Below are 22251 nucleotides of genomic sequence, written 5' to 3' on the forward strand. Positions count from 1 at the left end.
ACTCTATCTGCTAACTGTGGGCAGAGAAAGTAGGGGGCTGATGGAAGGCGGGAGACTAAGAGATGTCAAGTACTGGGGTAGTGGCTTGGAGTGAGGCAATTGTAGATATTGCCTAGGCTTTACAACAACCCAGCAAAGCAGGGACAATTCCCTGTTCTATTTTAGAAACAGCTAGGTTCTGTCACATAGTGACAGAATGAAAGAATGAGGCTCTTCAACAGGGCCTTCCACGCCTCTCGAAACACAATTCAGACAAGCAATTCAAACCATCTGGCGCAAGCAGCTGCCCTGACATCTCTGGAACCGTTAGGAATCAATCCTAACAGTGAAAAAGAAAGAATAGGTTGGGGAAGTGGAGGTGGGGGGCGGGAAAGAAAGAATGGGTTGACACGGCATTTTTCCAAAGTGTATTTCCATAGAGTGTTGTTTTCTACCAAAGGTTTATTAAGTAAAAGGATTTCAAGTTCTTGAAGGAAAAAAGATCCTCTTTAACATTGATGAATCTAGTATTTTTAGAATTGATGGGGTCCCTTCTTTTGGTGTTACCTATTAAATTGTGGAAATGTGGTTTTGAGGAACATCTGGAAAATGTTTTATTCATCCAAGGAAGGAGACTGGAAGAGAGTTCTGAGGAGTGAGAATTTGGTTGCCTGGATGAAGAAACTGGACTCATTGAGCCTCACACTGGCATCAGGACCCCCTAATAAGGTGTCTGCCAGAATCCAATAAAGAAATCCAGTGCCCAGGCTCCGCTGTTAAAGACCATCTTCTACTTCCCTTTATTAATTCCTTGCTTATCCAGAATTCTGACTGAATTCACATGGCTAACAATACTAATCTCTCACGGCCTTGGGGATTACATTTTGGTGGAAACTTCACTTAACTGAAGTTTCTGTGCTGAAATTTTCTTTACTGAAACACTACCTGATTTCTTGGAAGTCCATTACTGCTTGGAATATGGAGAGTGCTTTTATCTGCCTATACAAAAAACAGATCTTTTACAACTTAGGTGTCAAATATGAATTTTGTCTTTTAAAGAAGTAAAAGTTTTCCTAGATGAAAGAAAACATAAGGCAAGCAGATCAAATGGGTTCCTCTGGGGCCAGTTGTCTGCTTCTCACTCTCTCTACAACTTCTGTTCTCAGAATCCAGATATTTCGTCAGACACAGCTTGCAAAATATTTTCAATGTGGAATCATTGGATGAATAAAAATGTATGTTATATGCTGGTGAGTGCTACTGGAAACACAAAACAAAAGGAATAGTGCATGGGTAAAGGCTTTGCATGTGACCAGCCTTGGATTTGATTGCTGTCACCTCATATAGTTTTCTGAGTAATATTTGGAGTGATACCTGAGCACAGGGCAAAGAGGAAGCCTTGAGAATCTCTGAATATTTGACCAAATTCTCCCACTCCTTCCAAATTTAAATCATTTTCCCTGCTAAAGCTTATCAAGACTTAAACAAAGGCAGTTGGGAATGAGAAGGGATCACTATGACAAAGATAGTTAGAAATAGGTAATAGGACAAACATGATAACCTCTCATTATCTGTATTATAAGACATAGTGTCCAAAAAAGGTGGAGGGGGATGGAGGTAGAGAGAGGGGGAGAGAGAGAAAGAGGGAGAGACAGAGAAAGCGAGAGAGAAAGAGGGGAGAGAAAGGGCAGAGAGAGAGGGAAAGAGAAAAAGAGGGAGAGAGGGGGGGAGGAGAGAGTGAGTGAGAGAGAAAGTGCCTGCCATAGACAGGTTGGGAGAAGGTACAGCAGGAGGGAACTGAGGACATTGGTGGTGGAAATGTACACTGGTGGAGGGATGGGTGTTGGAACATTGTATGACCAAAACCCTACCATGAACAGCTTTGTAACTCTGTATCTCATGGTGATTTGAAACAAACAAACAAACAAACAAAAAGGTTTCTATACAAAAACTTCAATATGATTTGTCTTATAAACAAATACATTTTTAAACTTAATTTAACTGAGAGACATATTACCTGAATCTGGTATTGTATTCAATCTCAGAATCTTCAATCTTCATAAAATATTGTTCTTTATTCTTGTATATATTCCTTTTCAAAATTTCCTTTAACCTTGGCTCTATAGTTTCGGTGAGATTCTGTAAAAAGTAAAAACACCTAATAAACATCACTGTATCACTGTCATCCCATTGTTCATCGATTTACTCGAGCGGGCACCAGTAACGTCTCCATTCGTCCCAGCCCTGAGATTTTAGCAGCCTCTCCTTACTCATTTTTCCCAATGATTGGAGGCTCTTTTCGGGGTCAGGGGAATGAGACCTGTTATTGTTACTGTATTTGCCATATGGAATATGTCATGGGGAGCTTGCCAGGCTCTTCCTTGATCTTCCCTAATACTATCAGGAGTAATCCCTCCTAATAAACATAAATTTAAAAAAATGTCCATCTTAGGGGCTGGAGTGATAACACAGCGGGTAGGGCGCTTGCCTTGCACTCGGCCGACCCGGGTTCAAATCCCAGCATCCCATATGGTCCCCTGCGCACCGTCAGGGGTGATTACTGAGTGCATGAGCCAGGAGTGACCCCTGTGCATAGCTAGGTGTGACCCAGAAAGCAAAAATTAAAAAAAAAAAAACAAAATTGTCCATCTTACAACAAATCTAGTATAAAAGTAGCATTAAAAGTTTTTGCATATCTTTTTAGTATCAGGACATCAGTGATAGATCTGTGGGAACTATACATAAGAAAACTTTATCTCTCCATCCATCCATTTATCTATTGAAATTTGCTGAAAAGATAGCAATCTAAAACATTTGTGTACCTTATTAATATTTGGACATCAGTGAAAAATCAGTTAAATGTGCATAGAAATCTTTGCCTATCTTCTTATCTATTATCTATCTACCCATCATCTCTAAAATTTTCTGGAGAGAAAGTACGGGAGGTAAAGTCCTTGCCTTGAATGTGATCAACCCAGTTCAATCACTGTGTATCGTCCTCTAATCACTTCCAGGACTAATCCTTGAACACTATGAGGAGAAAGTCCCGAGAGCTGACAGGTGTGGTTCTCTTCAGCCACGCTCAAAATTTTAGATAAATCTACATAGCTATTCTGCTTCACCCGCATCTCTACTTGCGACATGCCATTTATTTCTTTTACGTGTAAGGGGTATCCTCTGCTCTCTCCACTCTAGAGAAGCCCACAATCTCTCTTGAACACATCAGTTTTTTTTTCTCTCTCTCCTCATATTTCTAAATAAAACTATTTTACTCTTCAAAATTAAAAAATAGGCTTTTTTCCCCCCTGTAAGCTAGTTGTCAGAGTGATAGCACAGAGGGTAGGGCATTTGCCTTGCACACGGCCGACCTGGGTTCGATTCCCTCGTCACTCTTGGGCAGCCCGGCAAGCTACTGAGAGTATCCTGCCCACACGGCAGAGCCAGGCAAGCTACCCATGGCGTATTTGATATGCCAAAAACAGTAACAAGTCTCACAATGGAGACGTTACTGTTGCCTGCTCGAGCAAATGGATGAACAACGGAACAATAGTGCTACAGTGCAGTGCTACAGCTGTCAGAGATCTTGGTGCTTTTTAAAAAACTTTGTGTGTGTGCTGGAGATCCAAGCGAAGGTCTCATTCATCCATGTGAAGCATCACACATGTACCTCTGATACACAGTGCTGCTCAGTGCGTCAGCTGAAAGGAATCAGGGAATGAACCCACTCATCAAGATACCTGCAAGAAGACACTTCCTCCTATTTCTATAGCCTTTTCAATTTTCTGGACACAATTACTATCCTCAGCAGAGAGCTCCTGCAGCCTCGATCCTTCCAGCCACCGGATCCAGCTGTTTGCTTGCTTATGTGGGTCGATCAGCAGTGGCCACTGCAGAGTTTTCATAACTAAGATGGCATTCTCTGTGGTATACTGACCAAAGGGTAGTCCATGGTGATGCCAAAGGCAGACCTGAAATGAAATAGTCCTTGCTTTCATTGTTTCACAAACTTCTCACATCCCAATATCCTAAAGGATACTAAAGGATCCTACTGGATCATTGCCTTTAGAACACTCCAGGACTCTTAAGGAGTGCTAGGGAAATAAATAATTTTTTTTTTTTTGCTTTTTGGGTCACACCCGGCAATGCTCAGGGGTTACTCCTGGCTCTGCACTCAGGAATTACTCCTGGTGGTGCTCAGGGGACCATATGGGATGCTGGGATTCGAACCCGGGTCGGCCGCGTGCAAGGCAAACGTCCTACCCGCTGTGCTATCACTCCAGCCCCGGAAACAAATAATTTAACATAATCAGGAATACGAATTTTTTGGCTAAGATTAGTAATTATATACTAAATTATACTATTCACTAGAAAGGACATTTGGAATGACACTCAAAACCAAGGTACTATATTGGGGCTGGAGTGATAGCACAGTGGGTAGGGCGTTTGCCTTGCATGCGGCTGACCCAGGTTCAATTTCCAGCATCCCATATGGTCCCCCGAGCACCACTAGGGGTAATTCCTGAGTGCAGAGCCAGGAGTGACCCCTTTGCATCACCAGGTGTGATCCAAAAAAGCAAAAAAAAAAAAAAAAACCAAGGTATTATAAATATACAAAATAAATATGATAGAGTGCTTATTCCCAATATCTTTTTATAGACTCTAATGCATCTATGAAACTCACTATAATACAGAATTGAACATATATAAGAATTACTACTTTATTATGAACCTACCACCTGAAAAGCACATAAATGCATTTTCTAGTTAAATTGCTGTTATACAACCCTTGTTTCTCAGAAAAAGGAACTGAGGCTTAAAGAAGCTAGGAACTTGCTAATGATCACTTTGTCAGAATAAGACAAACTTGGAAGTTTGACTCAGACACTGACTCAGAGTCAGATAAACTTTTTAAAAATAAAATAAATGATTTATTTATTTACTTATTTTGCTTTCTGGGTCACACCTAGCAATGCTCAGGGGTGACTCCTAGCTCTGCACTCCTGGAGGCGCTCAAGGGACCATATGGATTGAACTCGGGTCGGCTGCTAGCAAGATAAATAACCTCTCTATCACTCTGGCCCTCAGGTGAACTTTTATCCTTATATGGCCTCTATTTGTCACTCTTGTTGTGTGGTGGTATCAGCAGGTTGGGAGAAAAGAGCCATGAAGTTTCCTAGAGGTCAGAAAAAGACTGAATCCATGAAACCTTTATGAGAAAGGCATAGATGCTTCTCTGGAAGAAGCTAAGGAGAACTGCTTTTTGGGGTGCAGTGGGGTTGGGAACACACCCAGCAGATCTGAGGGCTTACTCCTGGCTCTGTGCTCAGGAATCGCTCCTGGTGGTGCCATGGGGAGGGCATGTGATGTGTCAGGGACCGAACTTTGATCAGCGATGTGAGAAGCAAGATACTTTTCTCTAGTTCCTTAAGATGTAGAGTTAGGTAGTTTAAGCTCTTTCATAATTTGTTTTGTTTTTGGGCCACACCAGACAGTGCTCAGGCTTACTCCTAGCTCTGTGCTCCTGGTGGGGATCAGGGCACCACTTGTGGTACCAGGGATCAAACCTGGGATCCATGTGCAAAGCAAGCACCACACTGACCCCACTTTTTTATTTCTTAATGTTGGTGCTTATTGCCATGAATATTCCTCTCAGAACAGGTTTAGCAAAGAAGGCTAAAAGATAACAACTGCAGACCACACAGCCTTCCCCAAAACACAAAAAACATTTTCTAAATTATATATCTTAAGCCACAAAACCAGAAAATGTTTTTCGTGTTTTGGGGAAGGCTGTGTGGTCTGCAGTTGTTATCTTTTAGCCTTCTTTGCTAAACAATCTATATTTTCTTCTTGATTTCCTCTCAGTAAGGACTTACCTATTGTTGAGAATCTATTTAAAAGTAGTTGTTTAAAATTCCCAATGATTATTGTATGATCTTCTTTTCTTTAGTTTTCTTTTTTCTTTTTTTTTAGCTCTGCTAGATAAACTTGTATATGCACTTATTTTGGGTAAAAACCTAGGATTTGAATGTTGATTCATGCATAGAGGTTATGTTTTGTTTTTGTTTTGGGGCTGTACCTGGTGGTGCTCGGGGCTTACTCCTCAGAGATCACTTCTGGCGGGACTCAGGGGTGCTGGGGGTTGAAACTAGGTCAGCAGCAAGCAAGACAAATACCTTATCCACCATACTATTTTTCCAGCTGCTGTGTACCTCATTTTAGATTTAATTTCTGTTCTTCTAACTAATAATGTTCAGCACCTTTCACACATTTATTGGTTATTTGGAGAAGGGCTTTGATGAACTGCCAGTTCAAAGCGCTAAACCATTTAGTTACTGTGTGTTTATCTTTAGCTATTGACACTGTTGATATTTTCCTTCAGCCTTGTTAGTAGCAATATATTTTGGGGCTCTTTTTGGAAGTCACTGTCACTGTCACTGTCATCCCGTTGCTCATTGATTTGCTTGAGTGGGCACCAGTAACGTCTCCATTGTGAGACTTGTTGTTACTGTTTTTGGCTTATTGACTATGCCACAGGTAGCTTGCCAGGCTCTGCCGTGCGGGTGGGATACTCTTGGTAGCTTGCCAGGGTCTCCAAGAGGGGTGGAGGAATCGAACCCGGGTTGGGCGTGTGCAAGGCAAACACCCTACCCGTTGTGCTGTCGCTCCAGCTTTTTGGATGGATACATGTTAATGAGTTATTGACCATTCTAGAATATCTTAGCTGTCCTAGCCTTTTTTTTTTTTTCTTTTTGGGTCACACCCGGCGATGCACAGGAGTCACTCTGGCTCATGCACTCAGGAATTACTCCTGGCGGTGCTCGGGGGATCATATGGGATGCTGGGATTCAAACCCGGGTCGACCATGTGCAAGGCAAACGCCCTACCTGTTGTGCTATCGCTCCAGCCCAGTGTCCTAGCCTTTTTAAGCTCCTCTGTGCCAACACAATTGTTCCCCAGGTTTTTAAACGGATCTATCTCTGGAAACATGCACCTTGAGTGTATTTTGATGGATTTCTGTTCCATGGGTTGGGATGTGTACTTGTTTCTCCTGTTTATTTTCTGAGAGAGTCCCATGCATTATTTAGGTTTGATTTTGTGTCCCTCCCACACCTCTTCCAGTTTTGATAAAGCTCTGTTACTTCACTTCCTTTCTTCCTTTTCTGCCATCTGGCCTACCTAGTCAGGCATTTAGGTTTTTTACTTTTTCTTTTTGGGTCACACCCGGCGTTGCATAGGGGTTACTCCTGGCTCATGCACTCAAGGAATTACTCCTGGCGGTGCTCAGGGGACCATATGGAATGCTGGGAATTGAACCCATGTGCAAGGCAAATGCCCTACCTGCTGTGCTATTGCTCCAGCCCCAGCATTAAGGTTTTAAAGTAAATATTTCTATTTGATTAAAAAATGTAACTGACTTAAAAAAATGTAACTTTTCTGGTGGGTATAGCTCAGCAGTTCCCTTATTTGTGTGAAGCCCGGGATTTGATCCCCTGCACCACAGAAATAAAGTTTTGAAAACCAGTTTGTGAGTGAATAGCTTGTCAGTTAAAAACACAACACTGGCACTGGTGGGATAGTACAGTTCATAGAGCGCTTGCCTTACATGCTCTGTCTGCTCCGTTCCGGTTTAATCCCCGACCTCCATAGGGTTCCTCACACCCATACGGTCTCTCAAAACTCACCAGGGGTGATCCCTGAGCGCAGGGCCAGGGCCACGAGGCCCAAGCACTGCCAGGGTTAAAACCCCAAACAAACAAACAATCCTCCCCCACCTTCCCTGCAACACAACACACAGACACAGTTCTACCAGGTTGTCTTAATTATAGTGTTTTTTGCTTTAAACTACATTTTGTTCTTTTTTGGGGGGTAGTCTATAGTAATATTTTCTTATTTAAAACTATTTAGTGTTAGCATAGTGGCTAGGTGTGCACATTCTAAATAATGTGATTTATATTTTCTTGCTTTGTTTTATGGTGATTTTAGCATTATGAAAATGAGAAATCACCATCTGTTTCAGAGACTAATGGTTGTAAGGTCAGTTGAGTTCTCAGTGGGGGAACAAATGTAAAAGTATTCTCTGATTATAAAAAATAAGTTGTTTTTTTTAACATCTGCACATGTATGTTTATCGCAGCACTGTTTACAATAGCCAGAATCTGGAAAAAACCCGAATGCCCCAGAACGGATGACTGGTTGAGGAAACTTTGGTACATCTATACAATGGAATACTATGCAGCTGTTAGAAAAAAGGAGGTCAAGAATTTTGTAGTTAAGTGGATGGGCATGAAAAGTTTCATGCTGAGTGAAATGAGTCAGAAAGAGAGAGACAGACATACAAAGATTGCACTCATCTATGGTATATAGAATAACAGAGTGGGAGACTAACACCCAAGAACTGTAGAAATAAGTACCAGGAGGTTGACTCCATGGCTTCGAGGCTGGTCTCACGTTCCGGGGAAAGGTCAACTCAGAGAAGCGATCACCAACTACATTGTAGTCGAAGGCCATGTGGGGGAAGGGAGTTGCGGGCTGAATGAGGGCTAGAGACTGAGCACAGCGGCCACTCAACACCTTTATTGCAAACCACAACAGCTAATTAGAGAGAGAACAGAAGGGAATGCCTTGCCACAGTGGCAGGGTGGGGTGGGGGGGAGATGGGATTGGGGAGGGTGGGAGGGACGCTGGGTTTACGGGTGGTGGAGAATGGGCACTGGTGAAGGGATGGGTTCCCGAACTTTGTATGAGGGAAGTATAAGCACAAAAGTGTATAAATCTGTAACTGTACCCTCACGGTGATTCTCTAATTAAAAATAAATAAACTTATAAAAAAAATAAGTTGTTTTTTTATGCTCTCCACTAGTACAAAACTTAAAGATTAAAAATAAAAATTCATTGATATCGGGAGATCTATATTTTTGGCTATTTATATGAATACTACTTGCATCTACCTGCTATTACCAGATACTCAATAAGTTCATCTATATTATTAACGAAAGGATTTTTGAGGGGAGGAACTTACTATTTTTTGTTCTTAAAAAAAGGGAAATAAGATTCCCATGAGAAAAAGAATATTTTGTGACTTTTGACAGATAATGAAAAACAGGAAATGTAAGTTACTGAGGCATATGTGGAAAATTAAAGTCTGAACCAAATCAGCATTTTATCAAAATTATTTGGGGATTCCAATATACACGTAACCCAAACACAAATATATGTTAAAAACCACTTAATTGAATATTAGAAGGATGCTAATACCTCATGTTTTTGTGTCATGACTTCAATTAAAGAAAATTTAGAAGATAAAGAGATGTTGTTTTTAATGCAAAACTTCTCCCATTTATTCACCATTAACTGCCGAAATTCTGCTGTTAAAGCTCCATTATAGACAATGCATGCTGCTGATAAAAGCATGTTACCAAAAATTCCTTCCAACTTCATGTCTATTTGATCGATTTTTTCTTGCCATTGAATCTAAATGTCAAAATAAAACTGAGTTAGTGATATTTAGTATAAAATATGCTACTATGAAACGCCTTATGTGTTAATGATTTCCATGTTGAATATATTATTGCTATATTGTTCTCAACATCATTGTTGAGCTAAATAATAGGCAAAATTTGAAAATAAAACTTTTTTAGTTTACTTTTGGGTCATACCCAGTGGTGCTCAGGGCTTTCTCCAGGTAGGGCTTGTGGGACCATTTGGGGTGCTGAGGATTGTACCTAGGTAAACCATTTACAATGCAAGGAAGTGCCTTGCCTACTGAACTAACTTTGGAGCTGAAAATAAGGTGTTTTTTTTTTTTTTTTTTTTTAAAGAACAGGAGTCCGATTCTTGGGTTTGTTAACTATTTATTTAGATCAATGGGCAGCATTTAAAATCATGAATTAAGAACATAAATTCAGGATAATATACTACAAATGGTATTTCAGGATAATAATAACCAATATATGTTTAATACTTATATGGTTCAACAATGTGCTTTGAAAATCTCATTTGCTGCTTTTAACATCTTATTAAGTAAAAACCATTTACTTCATTTTGAAGTGGGGAAGGTGAAATTTAAAGTGAAGCAACTAGCTTGAGGTTATAAAGCTCCTGAGAAGGGGATCAGAAGATGGTGTGAGACTTTCTCCTGCAGTCAGGTCAGCCTGATTGGTCAACAGATAATTGTGCTGAGCAAGGACTCTCTTCTGGGCACATAACATATAGGAAATGTTGATGTGTTGCTGATTCTCAATCTGTACTTAGCACTTATTAAGAACAGTTCCTCTGATTTAAGTCCCACCCTTTCTCCTTTGTATGAAACATATGAATAGATACTTGCAGTACAAAGGATATTACATTTTAATAGGATATTTAATAGGATAACTGTCTATTTCGATCATGAGGTGAAATAAAAATGATCTTGCAAGTTTTGTAACATCTTTCAAGAGAGTTGATTTATGTTTAAATCAAGATTCTAGTAAGTTTACCAAGGAATTCAAGTATAAGAAGAAAGAGTACTTTGAGAAATTAAAATATGAGACCAAAGTGGTCAGAAGATACAGGATATATCTTTTTGCTTCCTAATTACGTTTTCCCCTTTCAGCCCCAGTCCACAATTTAGACATTCAACTTGGGCAATTTCTGAAGGAAAAACTGAGCTTTAGTTTGGGCCTCATCAAACAAGAGTCTGTATGCTGATAGAACAAGAAAACCTAACTCCTGAGCTTTGTAGTCTGTTGGTATACAACATCCCATAATCTCAGGCCTAGCTAGGCCTGGATATAAAGGACGTTTTCTGTTATTGTTACTGTTACTTTAACTGACTTTGTTACTGTTTCCGTTGGCTCAGTTAATTTGCATATTCGGCCTTTGTGGCTGAATATCATTGGTTAGTACATCAACCTACTAAATAAAAGGGGGTTGAACAGGCTGCTCTCTGGCAGGCCACAACACAAAAACCTCCAGAGACATTATGTGATCCTCCCCCAAAATGTATAATTCTTCTGCCAGTGAAATGCCTCCAACTGTCAAGTAAAACTGCAACATTGTTGCAATAGTCTGATACCTCCGTTTTAGAGTATTTTAACAGGACTTCTTGTATCTGAGTTGCACTTTTTGTTACTTTCTGTGAGAAATTGGCAGTATGATAGTTTTAGGAGATATGCCATATAGCCTCCAGTAAAATGAAAACATTCAGACTTGCCAAGCCTCGGAGACATTCATGGAGGGTATAAAGCTAATGTCATACCTTCTTCTTGCCCAGGATATTTAGTAAGAGGGAAGCATGCTGCAAACGCCTGCTGACAAATTTTATTCGCTTTGATAATACCTGTTTATCAAGAATAACATTTTTATAGTCTGCCTTCAAAGTTTGCAGATGGTCTCCAATCTGAAAGACAATGAATTAATTTTTTTCCTTGATAAAGATATATTTATTTATTTACTTATATATTTATTAAATTTAATACCATGAAAAAAGTTACAAAGCTTTCAGGTTTAAGTCTCAGTCATACAATGATCAAACCCCCATCCCTTCACCAGTGCACATGTTCCACCACCAAGAACCCCAGTATACTTTCCATCCCACCCCTCCCCGCAACCTGTGTGGATAATGATCTTCACCTTACTCTCTCTATACTTTGATTACATTCAATATTTCAACAGAAAACTCACTATTATTATTTCGAACTTCCCCCCAACAATCCAACCTGCTGAAAAGGCATCATTTGATAAATTGTTTTCCATTGCTGAGAATGAAGAGTATATGAGGTCTTGGATTTCTGGTATTTTAGTAATTAAGTCCAGAGAAATTTCTGCCAGAAGTTGCGCCACCACCATGGAAAGGAAAGGCCGAGAGAGAAAAACCTTTCCCCTCCTGGAGTGGCATGTTCACAGTCTAGAGGCATTTCTGTTAGAAGCCACTGGGTGCCAAAAGTAGTTAGTAGGCCTCCAGGATCATGGTCTTTTAGGAGCAGAGGAGCCGTTCATGTGTGGCTGCTCCGGGTCTCGTCTGGGCGAGACAATGAATTTATTGTTGAGATAAAATATTATTTTCATTATTCCTGAAGAGTTTATCTGTTATTTATGTAAATATAGTCTATATAAGTACTTTGGGCTGGAGCAATAGCACAGCGGGTAGGGCATTTGCCATGCACATGGCCAACCTGGGTTTGATTCCTCCATCCCTCTCAAAGAGCCTGGCAAGCTACCGAGAGTATCCCGCCTGCACATCAGAGCCTGGCAAACTTCCCATGGAGTATTCGATATGCCAAAAACAGTAACAACAAGTCTCACAATGGAGACATTACTGGTGCCCGCTCGAGCAAATCGATGAACAACAAGATGATAGTGACAGTCACATATGAGTACTTCATTTTTTGTCCTGAAATATCTTTCTGAAAAGATATATTATATCCCAAAAAGTATGTATATTGTAGTAATTCAATTAATGATTCCTTGGTATTAAAGTTGATAATTTAAAATGCCATGTTCCTCAATAAGTATTTTAACAATCACAGCATTGAAGAGTCATCATTTCTTGATTCACTTTTAACACTGAAAAATTTATGTCATATCAACTTCTTCCTCTAAGAATATGATTAAACTTTTTTTTTTCAAATCTCAGAAATACTGACCAACTCAGAGGAACTAATGAGTTTTTGAAGGTATGTAGGCATGATATCACTAGACTTCAAAAGAAACCTATAATGAATAGACGTTAAAGTCATTTTCTTACATTATCACTGACTTTGTATGTTTTGGTCATACTCAGCAGTGTCCAGAGCTTACTCCTGGCTCTGCTCTGAGGGTTCACGCCAATATTTTAACTCATATATTCTCACTCCAGTTCCCAAAGCTGCTTGTTTTGAAAGATGATCAGTATTGCTAACTGGCCAAGCCTCATGCCCTGAAGTGCGTCTGACCATATGTACAGTGCTTAACCTGTTCCTTAGCCCCTCTTTACTCTTAGCTGGAGGTGTCCAGAATTGTTATTCAATTCTGTGGCTCACGAACATTCTGATTGTTTGGTGACTATTCCATATTGTCTAACAGATGTTTTGAATATGATTTGAGATATAAATATTTTATCATGTCAACTAGTAGTTGAACACATGAAATTTAGAGTTAGACAAACCTGACATAGAACAGAGAAACCTTTGTCTTTCTCCAGATTTTTCAAAGTTAGTTTTCTTTTTTTTTTTTTTGCCACAGCTGGTGGTATTCAGGGTTAACTCTTGCCTCTGTACTCAGGATCATTCCTGGTGGGCTCAAGGTTCCATAGGTGATGCCAACTCAGGTTGGCTACATGCAAAGCAAGTACCCTAACATGTTGTACCATCTCTCTGGCCCCAAAGTTAATTTTCTTATTAGTAAACATTTTCTTTTTTTTTATTAGTTTATTTTTAATTAGAGAGTCATCGTGAGGGTACAGTTACAGATCCATACATCTTTGTGCTCATGTCTCCCCCATACAAAGTTCGATAACCCATCCCTTCACCAGTGCCCATTCTCCACCACCAGTAAACCCAACATCCCTCCCCCCCTCCCCAGTCCCGTCTCCCCCCACCCCACCCTGCCACTATGGCAGGGAATTCCCTTTTGTTCTCTCTCTCTGATTAGGTGTTGTGGTTTGCAATAAAGGTGTTGAGTGGCCATTGTGTTCAGTCTCTAGTCTGTATTCGGGCCGCATCACCCTTCCCCCACATGACCTCCAACCACATTTTACTTGGTGGTCCCTTCCCTGAGTTACCCAGAATGAGAGACCAGCCTCCAAGCCATGGAAACAATCTCCTAGTATTTATTTCTACTATTCTTGGGCGTTAGTCTTATGGTCTATTATTCTATATTCCACAGATGAGTGCAATCTTTCTATGTCTGTCTCTCTCTTTCTGACTCATTTCACTTAGCATGATACTTTCCATGTTGATCCACTTATATGCAAACGTCATGACCTCATTTTTTCTAACAGCTGCATAGTATTCCATTGTATAGATGTACCAGAGTTTCTTCAACCAGTCATCTGTTCTAGGGCACTCGGGTTTTTTCCAGATTCTGGCTATTGTAAACAGTGCTGCGGTGAACATATAAGTGCATATGTCACTTCGACTATACTTTTTGGCTTTTCTGGGATATATTCCCAGCAGTGGTATTGCTGGGTCAAATGGGAGCTCAACCTCTAGTTTTTTGAGAATCGTCCATACTGTTTTCCAAAAGGGCTGAACTAGCCGGCATTCCCACCAGCAGTGTAGAAGGGTCCCTTTCTCCCCACATCCTCTCCAACAGCGGTTGCTTTTGTTCTTTTGGATGTGTGCTAGTCTCTGTGGTGTGAGGTGGTATCTCATGGTTGTTTTGATCTGCATCTCTCTGACAATTAGTGATGTAGAGCACTTTTTCATGTGCCTTTTGGCCATTCGTATCTCTTCCTTGGGAAAGTTTCTGTTCATTTCTTCGCCCCACTTTTTGATGGGGTTGGATGTTTTCTTCTTGTAGAGTTCAACCAGTGCTTTATATACCATTGATATTAACCCCTTATCTGATGGGTATTGTGTAAATATCCTTTCCCATTCTGTAGATAGTCTTTGTATTCTGGTCACTGTATCTTTTGCGGTGCAGAAGCTTTTTAGTTTAATGTAGTCCCATTTGTTGATTTCTATTTTTACTAGATTGTTTAGTTCCGTGTCATCTTTGAAGATACCTTTATCTTCAATATCGTAGAGGGTTTTGCCGACCTTGTCTTCAATGTACCTTATGGTTTGTGGTCTGATGTTGAGGTCTTTAATCCATTTTGATCTGACTTTTGTGCATGGTGTCAGGTCGAGTTCTAAGCCCATTTTTTTGCATGTGGTTGTCCAGTTGTGCCAGCACCATTTGTTAAAGAGACTTTCCTTGCTCCACTTCACATCTCTTGCTCCTTTATCAAAGATTAGATGATCATACATTTGAGGTTGTGTGTGGGGATATTCCACCCTGTTCCATTGGTCTGCAGCTCTGCCTTTGTTCCAGTACCATGCTTTATTAGTAAACATCTTCTTATGAAAGTTGATTGGAGAATTTTCACAATACTTGGAACATAGCATATGCCATTATCAGCACATATATAAATAAATCATGACAGGCAATAAAACCACAATCAATTGAAATCAATATAAAATTCAGTTAAAATTGTTAATATCCTTAAAATTTACTCTTTTTCATATGCATATGTAAAATAAGGATATATTTTAAAATATGTGTCTGTGTATAAGAATTATCTATGGAAAATGTTTATGGAGTCAGGTAAGTAACATAAATGGCAAATGCTTGAAGTGAGCTTGAGGGACAAGGAAGAATGCTAGTCCAGTGTTGCCAGATTTATTGCATTTTTAGAAATTTAAAGTAGAAATTTAGATTTTAAAACAAATCTCCATATTTTTAAATATTGATAATTACATCATAGTGTTGAGGTGGACAGAGAGTGGCACACATCCAAAAGAACAAAAGCAACCAGTATTGGCGTGGATGTGGGGAGAAAGGGACTCTCCTTCATTGTTGTTTGGAATACTGACTGGTCCAACAACATCAATTTTCTCAAAAAAATAGAAATTGAGCCCCCATTGAGCCAGCAATACCACTTCTGGGAATATATTCCAAGTATCCTGAGCATGCAAAAAGCCACGGTAGAAATGACATCTACACATCTGGTTAACTGCAGCACTATTCACAATAGCCAGAGTCTGGAAACAACCCGAGTGCCTGAGAACAGATGACTGGTTAAAAAAACTTTGGTACATCCACACAGTAGGATACTATGCATGGATGGTCATGGAAAGTATCATGCTAAGTGAAATGAGTCAGAAAGAGAGGGACAGACATAGAAGGATTGCACTCATTTGTGGAATATAAAATACCATAATGTGAGACTAACGCACAAAAGCAGTAGATACAAGGGCTAGCAAGATTGCTCCATGGTTGGAAGCCTGACTTATGAACTGGGGGAGAAGGCAGCTGGGATAGAGAAGGGATCACTATGTCAATGATGGTTGGAGGGACTGCTTGGGATGGGAGATGTGTGCTGAAAGTAGATAAAGGACCAGACATGATGACCTCTCATTATCTGTATTGCAAATCATAATACCCATAAGTAGAGAGAGAATAAGAGGGAAATTATCTGCCATAGAGGCAGGGAGTGGGGTGGGATGGAGGGAAGGGAGGGATACTGGTGGTGGAAAATGTACACTGGTGGAGGGATTGGTGTTTGATCATTATATGACTGAAACTCAAACATGAAAGTTTTGTAACTGTAGGTCACAGTGATTCAATTAAAAAAATAAAGGAAAGGAACTTTGGCCATAAAATAAAAAAGTGTTGGGGTGGGGTGTAGCATGAGAGGAGATAGAATATAGATCAAACAAAATATGCGATAGACTGCTGAATTTGTCTGCTAGTTTTCTGCCTCTAAAGCTTATTACTCCATCAACTCTCAAAAACATATGTGAACTATATATTTGTCATATAGGATGTAGTCATATTATGATCATATTCATATCATTTTCATAATGATAATGTTAACTAAAGTCATTGAAAGGCTAAATTATCAAGCAGAAATAATTAATGCAATGATATTAAGCACAGTTTTGTAAGAGCACAGATTGATACTGACTCAATCTTTGGAAACTGAAGTTACAAAGCTCTCCTGAGAGAAATTGTGTACAATGGTAATAATATGTCACTGGCAAAATAATAGCTGACATCATTGAATGTTTTATTATTGGGAAGCAACAAGACCTTTACATATAGATCAATGTAATTTACTTAATCACAATATCTTCACTACCTTTGTTATTATCTGAATTTTATCTTTAACTGATGTATTCCACTGAGAAAATGCTTTTTTTCTGATATTTTTGTCTAGTTCATAAAGATTCTGAGAACTTAATAGGAAATAACAGTTTTTCTTACCAGCTTTGAACCTTTTTGTTTTATAGCCAACCTTCGTTGTTTAATTTTTAGAACACTTTGAGCTTCTTCTGCATGGACTAGTTTAGGGGCTACCAGCTTAAAAAAGAAAGTGACAAAATTGAAGGGTTATAAAAGCCAAGTTTATCATTAAAAATGCAACCTAAGGGATGGGGATATGGCATGAATGACAGATCACATATTTTGCATCGGTGAGTCCTCTGTTCAATCCTTAAGTCCCTGATGGACACCTCAGCTCTTCTGGTTGTGTTCTAGGTGCCCACCCCACAACACTTCTAAGCGTGACCCAAGGTACTCAGCATGGCAGGTGTGATCTCCCCAAAATTAATGGTCACAATTATACCTGGAGGCATATGGAGCTAAACCCCTGGAAAAGTGAAAAAGGGAAACATCCATTTATGTTTAAAGATGTCAGTTCTTTTTTTTTTTTTGCTCACAAGATTCATATATTTCATTTACCTACATATTCCTTCATAAAGATGTCAGTTCTTAAGGAATTTTTTATAGGGTGCGAGAGCTAGTTCTCAAAGGACTGAAGCACATGTCTTGCATGCTGGAGGCTCAGGTTTGATTCCTGGTGGCACCACATGGTCTCCCCAGGCATGGCAGGAGCAACTGCTGAACACTGAACTGGACTGGGAATATCCACTGAGCACCATTAGATTTGGTCCCACAAACAAAACAAAACAAAAGGATAAGTGTTGGTGACAGAATGTGTCAACACATTGTGTCAACATTGCGTGACTGAAACCCACTCATGAACAACTGTGTAGCTCATGGTGATTCAATTAAGAAATAAAAAAATAAAAAATTTAAAAACATACATTTTCTATAGTTATGTATATAAAAGGGATAATAACAAATATTTTAGAATGGTGAAGCATATGAAAACAAAATATTAGCTGAGTTGTCAAAGAAATTGACCCAGGGCCTGGAGCAGTAGTACAGCAGGTAGGGCTTGCACGCGGCTGACCCGGGTTCAATCCCCAGCATTCCATATGGTCCCCTGAGCACTGCTAGAAGTAATTCCTGATTGCATGAACCAGGAAAAGCCCCTGAGCATTGACGGGTGTGACCCAAAAAGCAAAACAAAACAAAACAAAAAAGAAATTGACCCAATTGCATAATATCTGTGAGTTAGCATGTAAGTTTCATGGGTCACTCACTCTCCCCACAGAAGTTCATTTGAACCCCATTAGATGAAAACTACTTGGGACTAGCAGGTGTCTTTTCCAATTATTAACAGGCTTTGGGAGGAGAAAGCATACCTTCTGTATTTCATGGTAGTTGTTCAAAGCTATGACCCACTGGCACATAGAGCAACAAGCCACAGAAACAAGGGCAACCTTTCTTGGGTTGAAGTCAGGGAAGGCTAAAATTTTTTTCAGCCGTTTGAAAGCCTAGGAAGAACATAGTGCATACATTTATTACATGAGTAAAAGTAGGATTGACCTGAAGTTTTCTCCAGTTTACACCAGAGCTGTTACTTTATATAAGGAATACTCAACTACACTTCAGTGGCTGACTGAAGTTCTGCTTACACACCTGCATGCAAAACAGATGTACTGCTAAGTACACTAGAGATTTCTTTAGAAGTAGTGGAGAAGTGTCTATTAAAAACTTATTGCAGTTGTTTTTAAGAAGGAGCTCCATTTTAAAGCAAATATAAAACAGATTAGCTTTCAACTGTCTTGTGAAACTTGGTGTCCAGAGGTCTGAAGTTTCCTTTTCTTGCACATTTAGTGTGATGTGACCAGGTACAGACCGTCTTCCACCTGTGGTTGCCTATGGAACATTCTCTTCAGAGATATAGATTCCAATGGGAATGGGGTCGAGCCTGTGATACGAGGCTGCAAATATCTCAGAAACACTTTCTAAAGGACTGGTCTGGAGTAACTCACTCCGGATCCTATAGGAGAAGAGCAGTGTTTCAGGGAAGCAGGTCTATGTGCTTATTTTCAATGCTTGTTTCTAAGTGCTGATATGTAATTTAGCACACATCCAAGGATCTATTGAAATATTCTCCAAATAATACAGAAACATCTCTGTAGTTTTTTCCTCTGTCATGTTCTAACTCCTGGCATTTTGCTTGCACACATCAAGATGACCATGTTTTGTAATTGATGACATCAAGGGCATCTCCTTGATTGCTTGACTCTAATTAGAACATTTCATCAAGAAGCAACTTGTTACTTGATAGATACTCATCTCAAGCATAAGGAACATTTTCCAGGATAGGTCATATGTTAGGACATAACAAAATATTTGAAACATTTTAAGGGACTGAAATAATGTTAGGCATTTTTATTGAATGACAGCGGTATAAAGTTAGAAACTTATAATAAGAAACTTTAAAAAAAGCTCATATATGGTTGAAAGGTTTGTGAAATAAAGAGACTAAGGCTGAGAGGGAAATAAAACCAAAGCAGGTTCACTGGGGTGCTGCCAGGCGAGGTTCATGGGTCTCTAAAGAGACCAGTAAAGTTGCCCCCTCCAAATGGGGCTGCAGTTAGCCAGGGGAGAAAGGGTGCAGTGGAATGAGGAAGTAGGAGCTTTTGTGCAAGTTGTTGCTAGATAGTGCTTTCGTGCAAGTTCCAGGAACTCCAACAGGATTAAAAAAATCTTCAGGTAGTTTCATAAGCCCCATCTGCAGGTGCTCACCAATAATTTCAAGATCCCTTCTACCCTAAGACCCCGTGGCTGCCCCCAAATGGTGAGATCAAAGTATGTGTCTGGGACACAGAGGTGAAACTGGGTCTCTATTTCAATCCCCGGGACTGCATGGTCCTCTTTGCTCTCCACTCCAGGCACTGCTGACCAGTGTGACCCTAGTGGACCTCTGAGTATTGCTAGGTGCCAACAGCACTAACAATTAAGGCTATGTCTGACCAGTGAATATTCCTGAGTTTAGACAAGCACCCTACCTTCCATACCTTCCATACTATCTCTCCAGCCCTGACGAATAGTATCTAATATTTCAACTCACTGTTGACTTCCAGTTCTAAAACTTCTACTAAATGTCTATACATCACAAAACACAGAACGCATCAATGAGAGAGTAGTGGTTTACCTTCTCAGGTATGTTGTCCTTGTCGAGGTTAATCAATTTTTTTAGGAAACCAGTTTCTGAAAGAAGTAACTTTGCTGTTGTCCAGTTAGGTTTCTTTTGCAGTAGAATGCAAACTGCATTCATAACAGTCAGTACAAGGAAAGGAGGCCTTGCATAGACTCTGCAACAGATGGTCAAAATTAGTTAGTTTCATAATCAAACTAAATGCACCCTCTGAAGATCCCAGAGGACAATATGCACAGATTTTTTTTGCAGTGGGGGGTGGGCACCCACAATGACACTTGAGAGTCACTGGGTCACACCTGGTAGCACTGATGGTACACACGTGACAGCAGTGATCAAACTCAAATGCTCTATTCATGGTATTATTACTTTGGTCTCAAAATATTGATATATTTGAAAATTGGTGGTATAGTAAAATTGGTTAGATGCAATAAAACAAACACAATGAAAAAATTTAAGTTACAAATATGAGTTATAATGACAATGTAGTGGAATAGAGCTTTAATCATTTTTACCAAAAATTTATATTTTATTCTAAACTTTTCAGTGCAAAATGAATACAGGTAATTATCTACCTTAGTTCAGCAATATCAGCTTTATCCAGAGAATATAGACCCACAAGGGATTTTTCTAGAGCTGGCAGTACACTTTTTAGTTCATTGGCAATTTCCTATAATGAAATTAGAAAAGTTAATCCCTAAGAACAAATATTAAAATTTTTGAACTTAAAATTATTATTTGGTACTTTTACAAGGTCCATAAATTATGTATTATGCAAGACTTATGGGGCTGGAGCGATAGCACAGTGGGTCGGGCATTTGTCTTGCATGTGGCCGACCTGGGTTCGATTCCCCTGTCTCTCTCAGAGAGCCCGATAAGCTACCGAGAGTATCCCGCCTGCACAGCAGAGCCTGGCAAGCTACCCATGGCATATTCGATATACCAAAAACAGTAACAAGTCTCACAATGGAGACGTTACTGGTGCCTGCTCGAGCAAATCAATGAACGAGATGACAGTGCTACAGAGCTTGCTATAGTGCGTGACTTATATATGGACATATGTGCTTACCTTGCTAGAAATATGTACTACAGTTCTAAATATAGTGTATTAGTCAATTCCTCATAAGAAGTAACTGGCGAGCAAAGACACAGTGTGGTTTTTGCCTTGTTAGACTCAGTGGAGTACTAATAAAGCCTTTTGCTTTGTTTGGTTTGGGGGCCACACCTGGCTTTGCTAGGAGGCTACTCCCAGTTTTATGTTCTGAGCTGTTTCTGGCAGTGCTCAGGGGACCATATGGTCCTGGGGATCAAACCTGGAGCTCCCATATGCAGAGCGTACTACCCAGTCCTTTGAATCATCTCCCTAACAGTGCCTTTGTTTTTGTTTTTGGGTTACACCTAGATGTGCTCAGGGCTCTGTGCTCAGGAATCAGTCATAATTGTACTTAAGGCACAATATACAGTGACAGGGATTGATACAGCATTGGCTGCTCTTTAAGGCAAGTGTCTTAACCCTTAACAATGTCTTTATGATGAGTGGTGGAATCAAGGGTGGAATTACTATAAAGTTAATGAAGCTTAATTTTCAAAGTCTTCATGTGCACAACTCTCCTCCCCCTTGGGATCTTTGCCAATATTTTTGTAGGTTGTATACCTTTTTCAGACTAGCAAAAATAGGAGATTTAAAATTCAGTCAGTCAAGACCATTTTCTTTGGGTATTTTGAGTCACCCTTCATTAGGTTTCCTATCATGTCAGGTGGTACTGGAATGATTGTGAATATTTTGGGGATCTGGCTAGAGGAAGTGGGGATTATATTTATATTGCTCACATTCTTTTCCCTATAAATTGACTTATTTCAGGTTTCTCAAAAAGGAATGAATTCTAGAAAAAATCCTGCTGTTTAATGTTCCAACTTAGTGATATGACTATAAAGTGTGGGTTCAGAGGTCCTACAGCCCAGAAACTGATTGTGATGCTGGAGATAACAGACAGTTGGGTTGCCAAGGCCACACCTGGTGTATGTGATTGGAACCAGGGATTGAATTCGAGAGTCAACACTTGGTCATTGAACCATGTTATGGCTCATATTTATTGTGGGGGAGTGGGGGAAACATTACTTTTAGGTCTAATCACAAATTAGTCATTTTGTATATTTTTTGGGGGAGGGATTTTGACACTACATCCAGGATTGCTTGGGGATTACTTACTACTCTGTGCTCAGGCATCACTCCTGATAGGGCCACAGGCACAATA

At 39.8% G+C, this 22251-nt stretch overlaps 1 protein-coding gene across 1 annotated transcript in view; it reads right to left on the reverse strand.

Annotated features, from left to right (window-relative positions):
- DNAH14 (dynein axonemal heavy chain 14) overlaps window positions 1–22251 on the reverse strand; it is a 311036-nt gene that overhangs the window by 77426 nt on the left and 211359 nt on the right. The window contains 8 exon segments of the mRNA XM_055117878.1: window positions 1997–2118; window positions 3717–3947; window positions 9235–9450; window positions 11216–11356; window positions 16906–17001; window positions 18192–18323; window positions 19994–20153; window positions 20572–20666. Of these exon segments, the coding sequence (XP_054973853.1) occupies window positions 1997–2118; window positions 3717–3947; window positions 9235–9450; window positions 11216–11356; window positions 16906–17001; window positions 18192–18323; window positions 19994–20153; window positions 20572–20666 (1193 nt within the window).

The sequence above is a fragment of the Sorex araneus genome, chromosome 9 (assembly GCF_027595985.1).
Source record: "Sorex araneus isolate mSorAra2 chromosome 9, mSorAra2.pri, whole genome shotgun sequence".
NCBI lineage: Eukaryota > Metazoa > Chordata > Mammalia > Eulipotyphla > Soricidae > Sorex > Sorex araneus.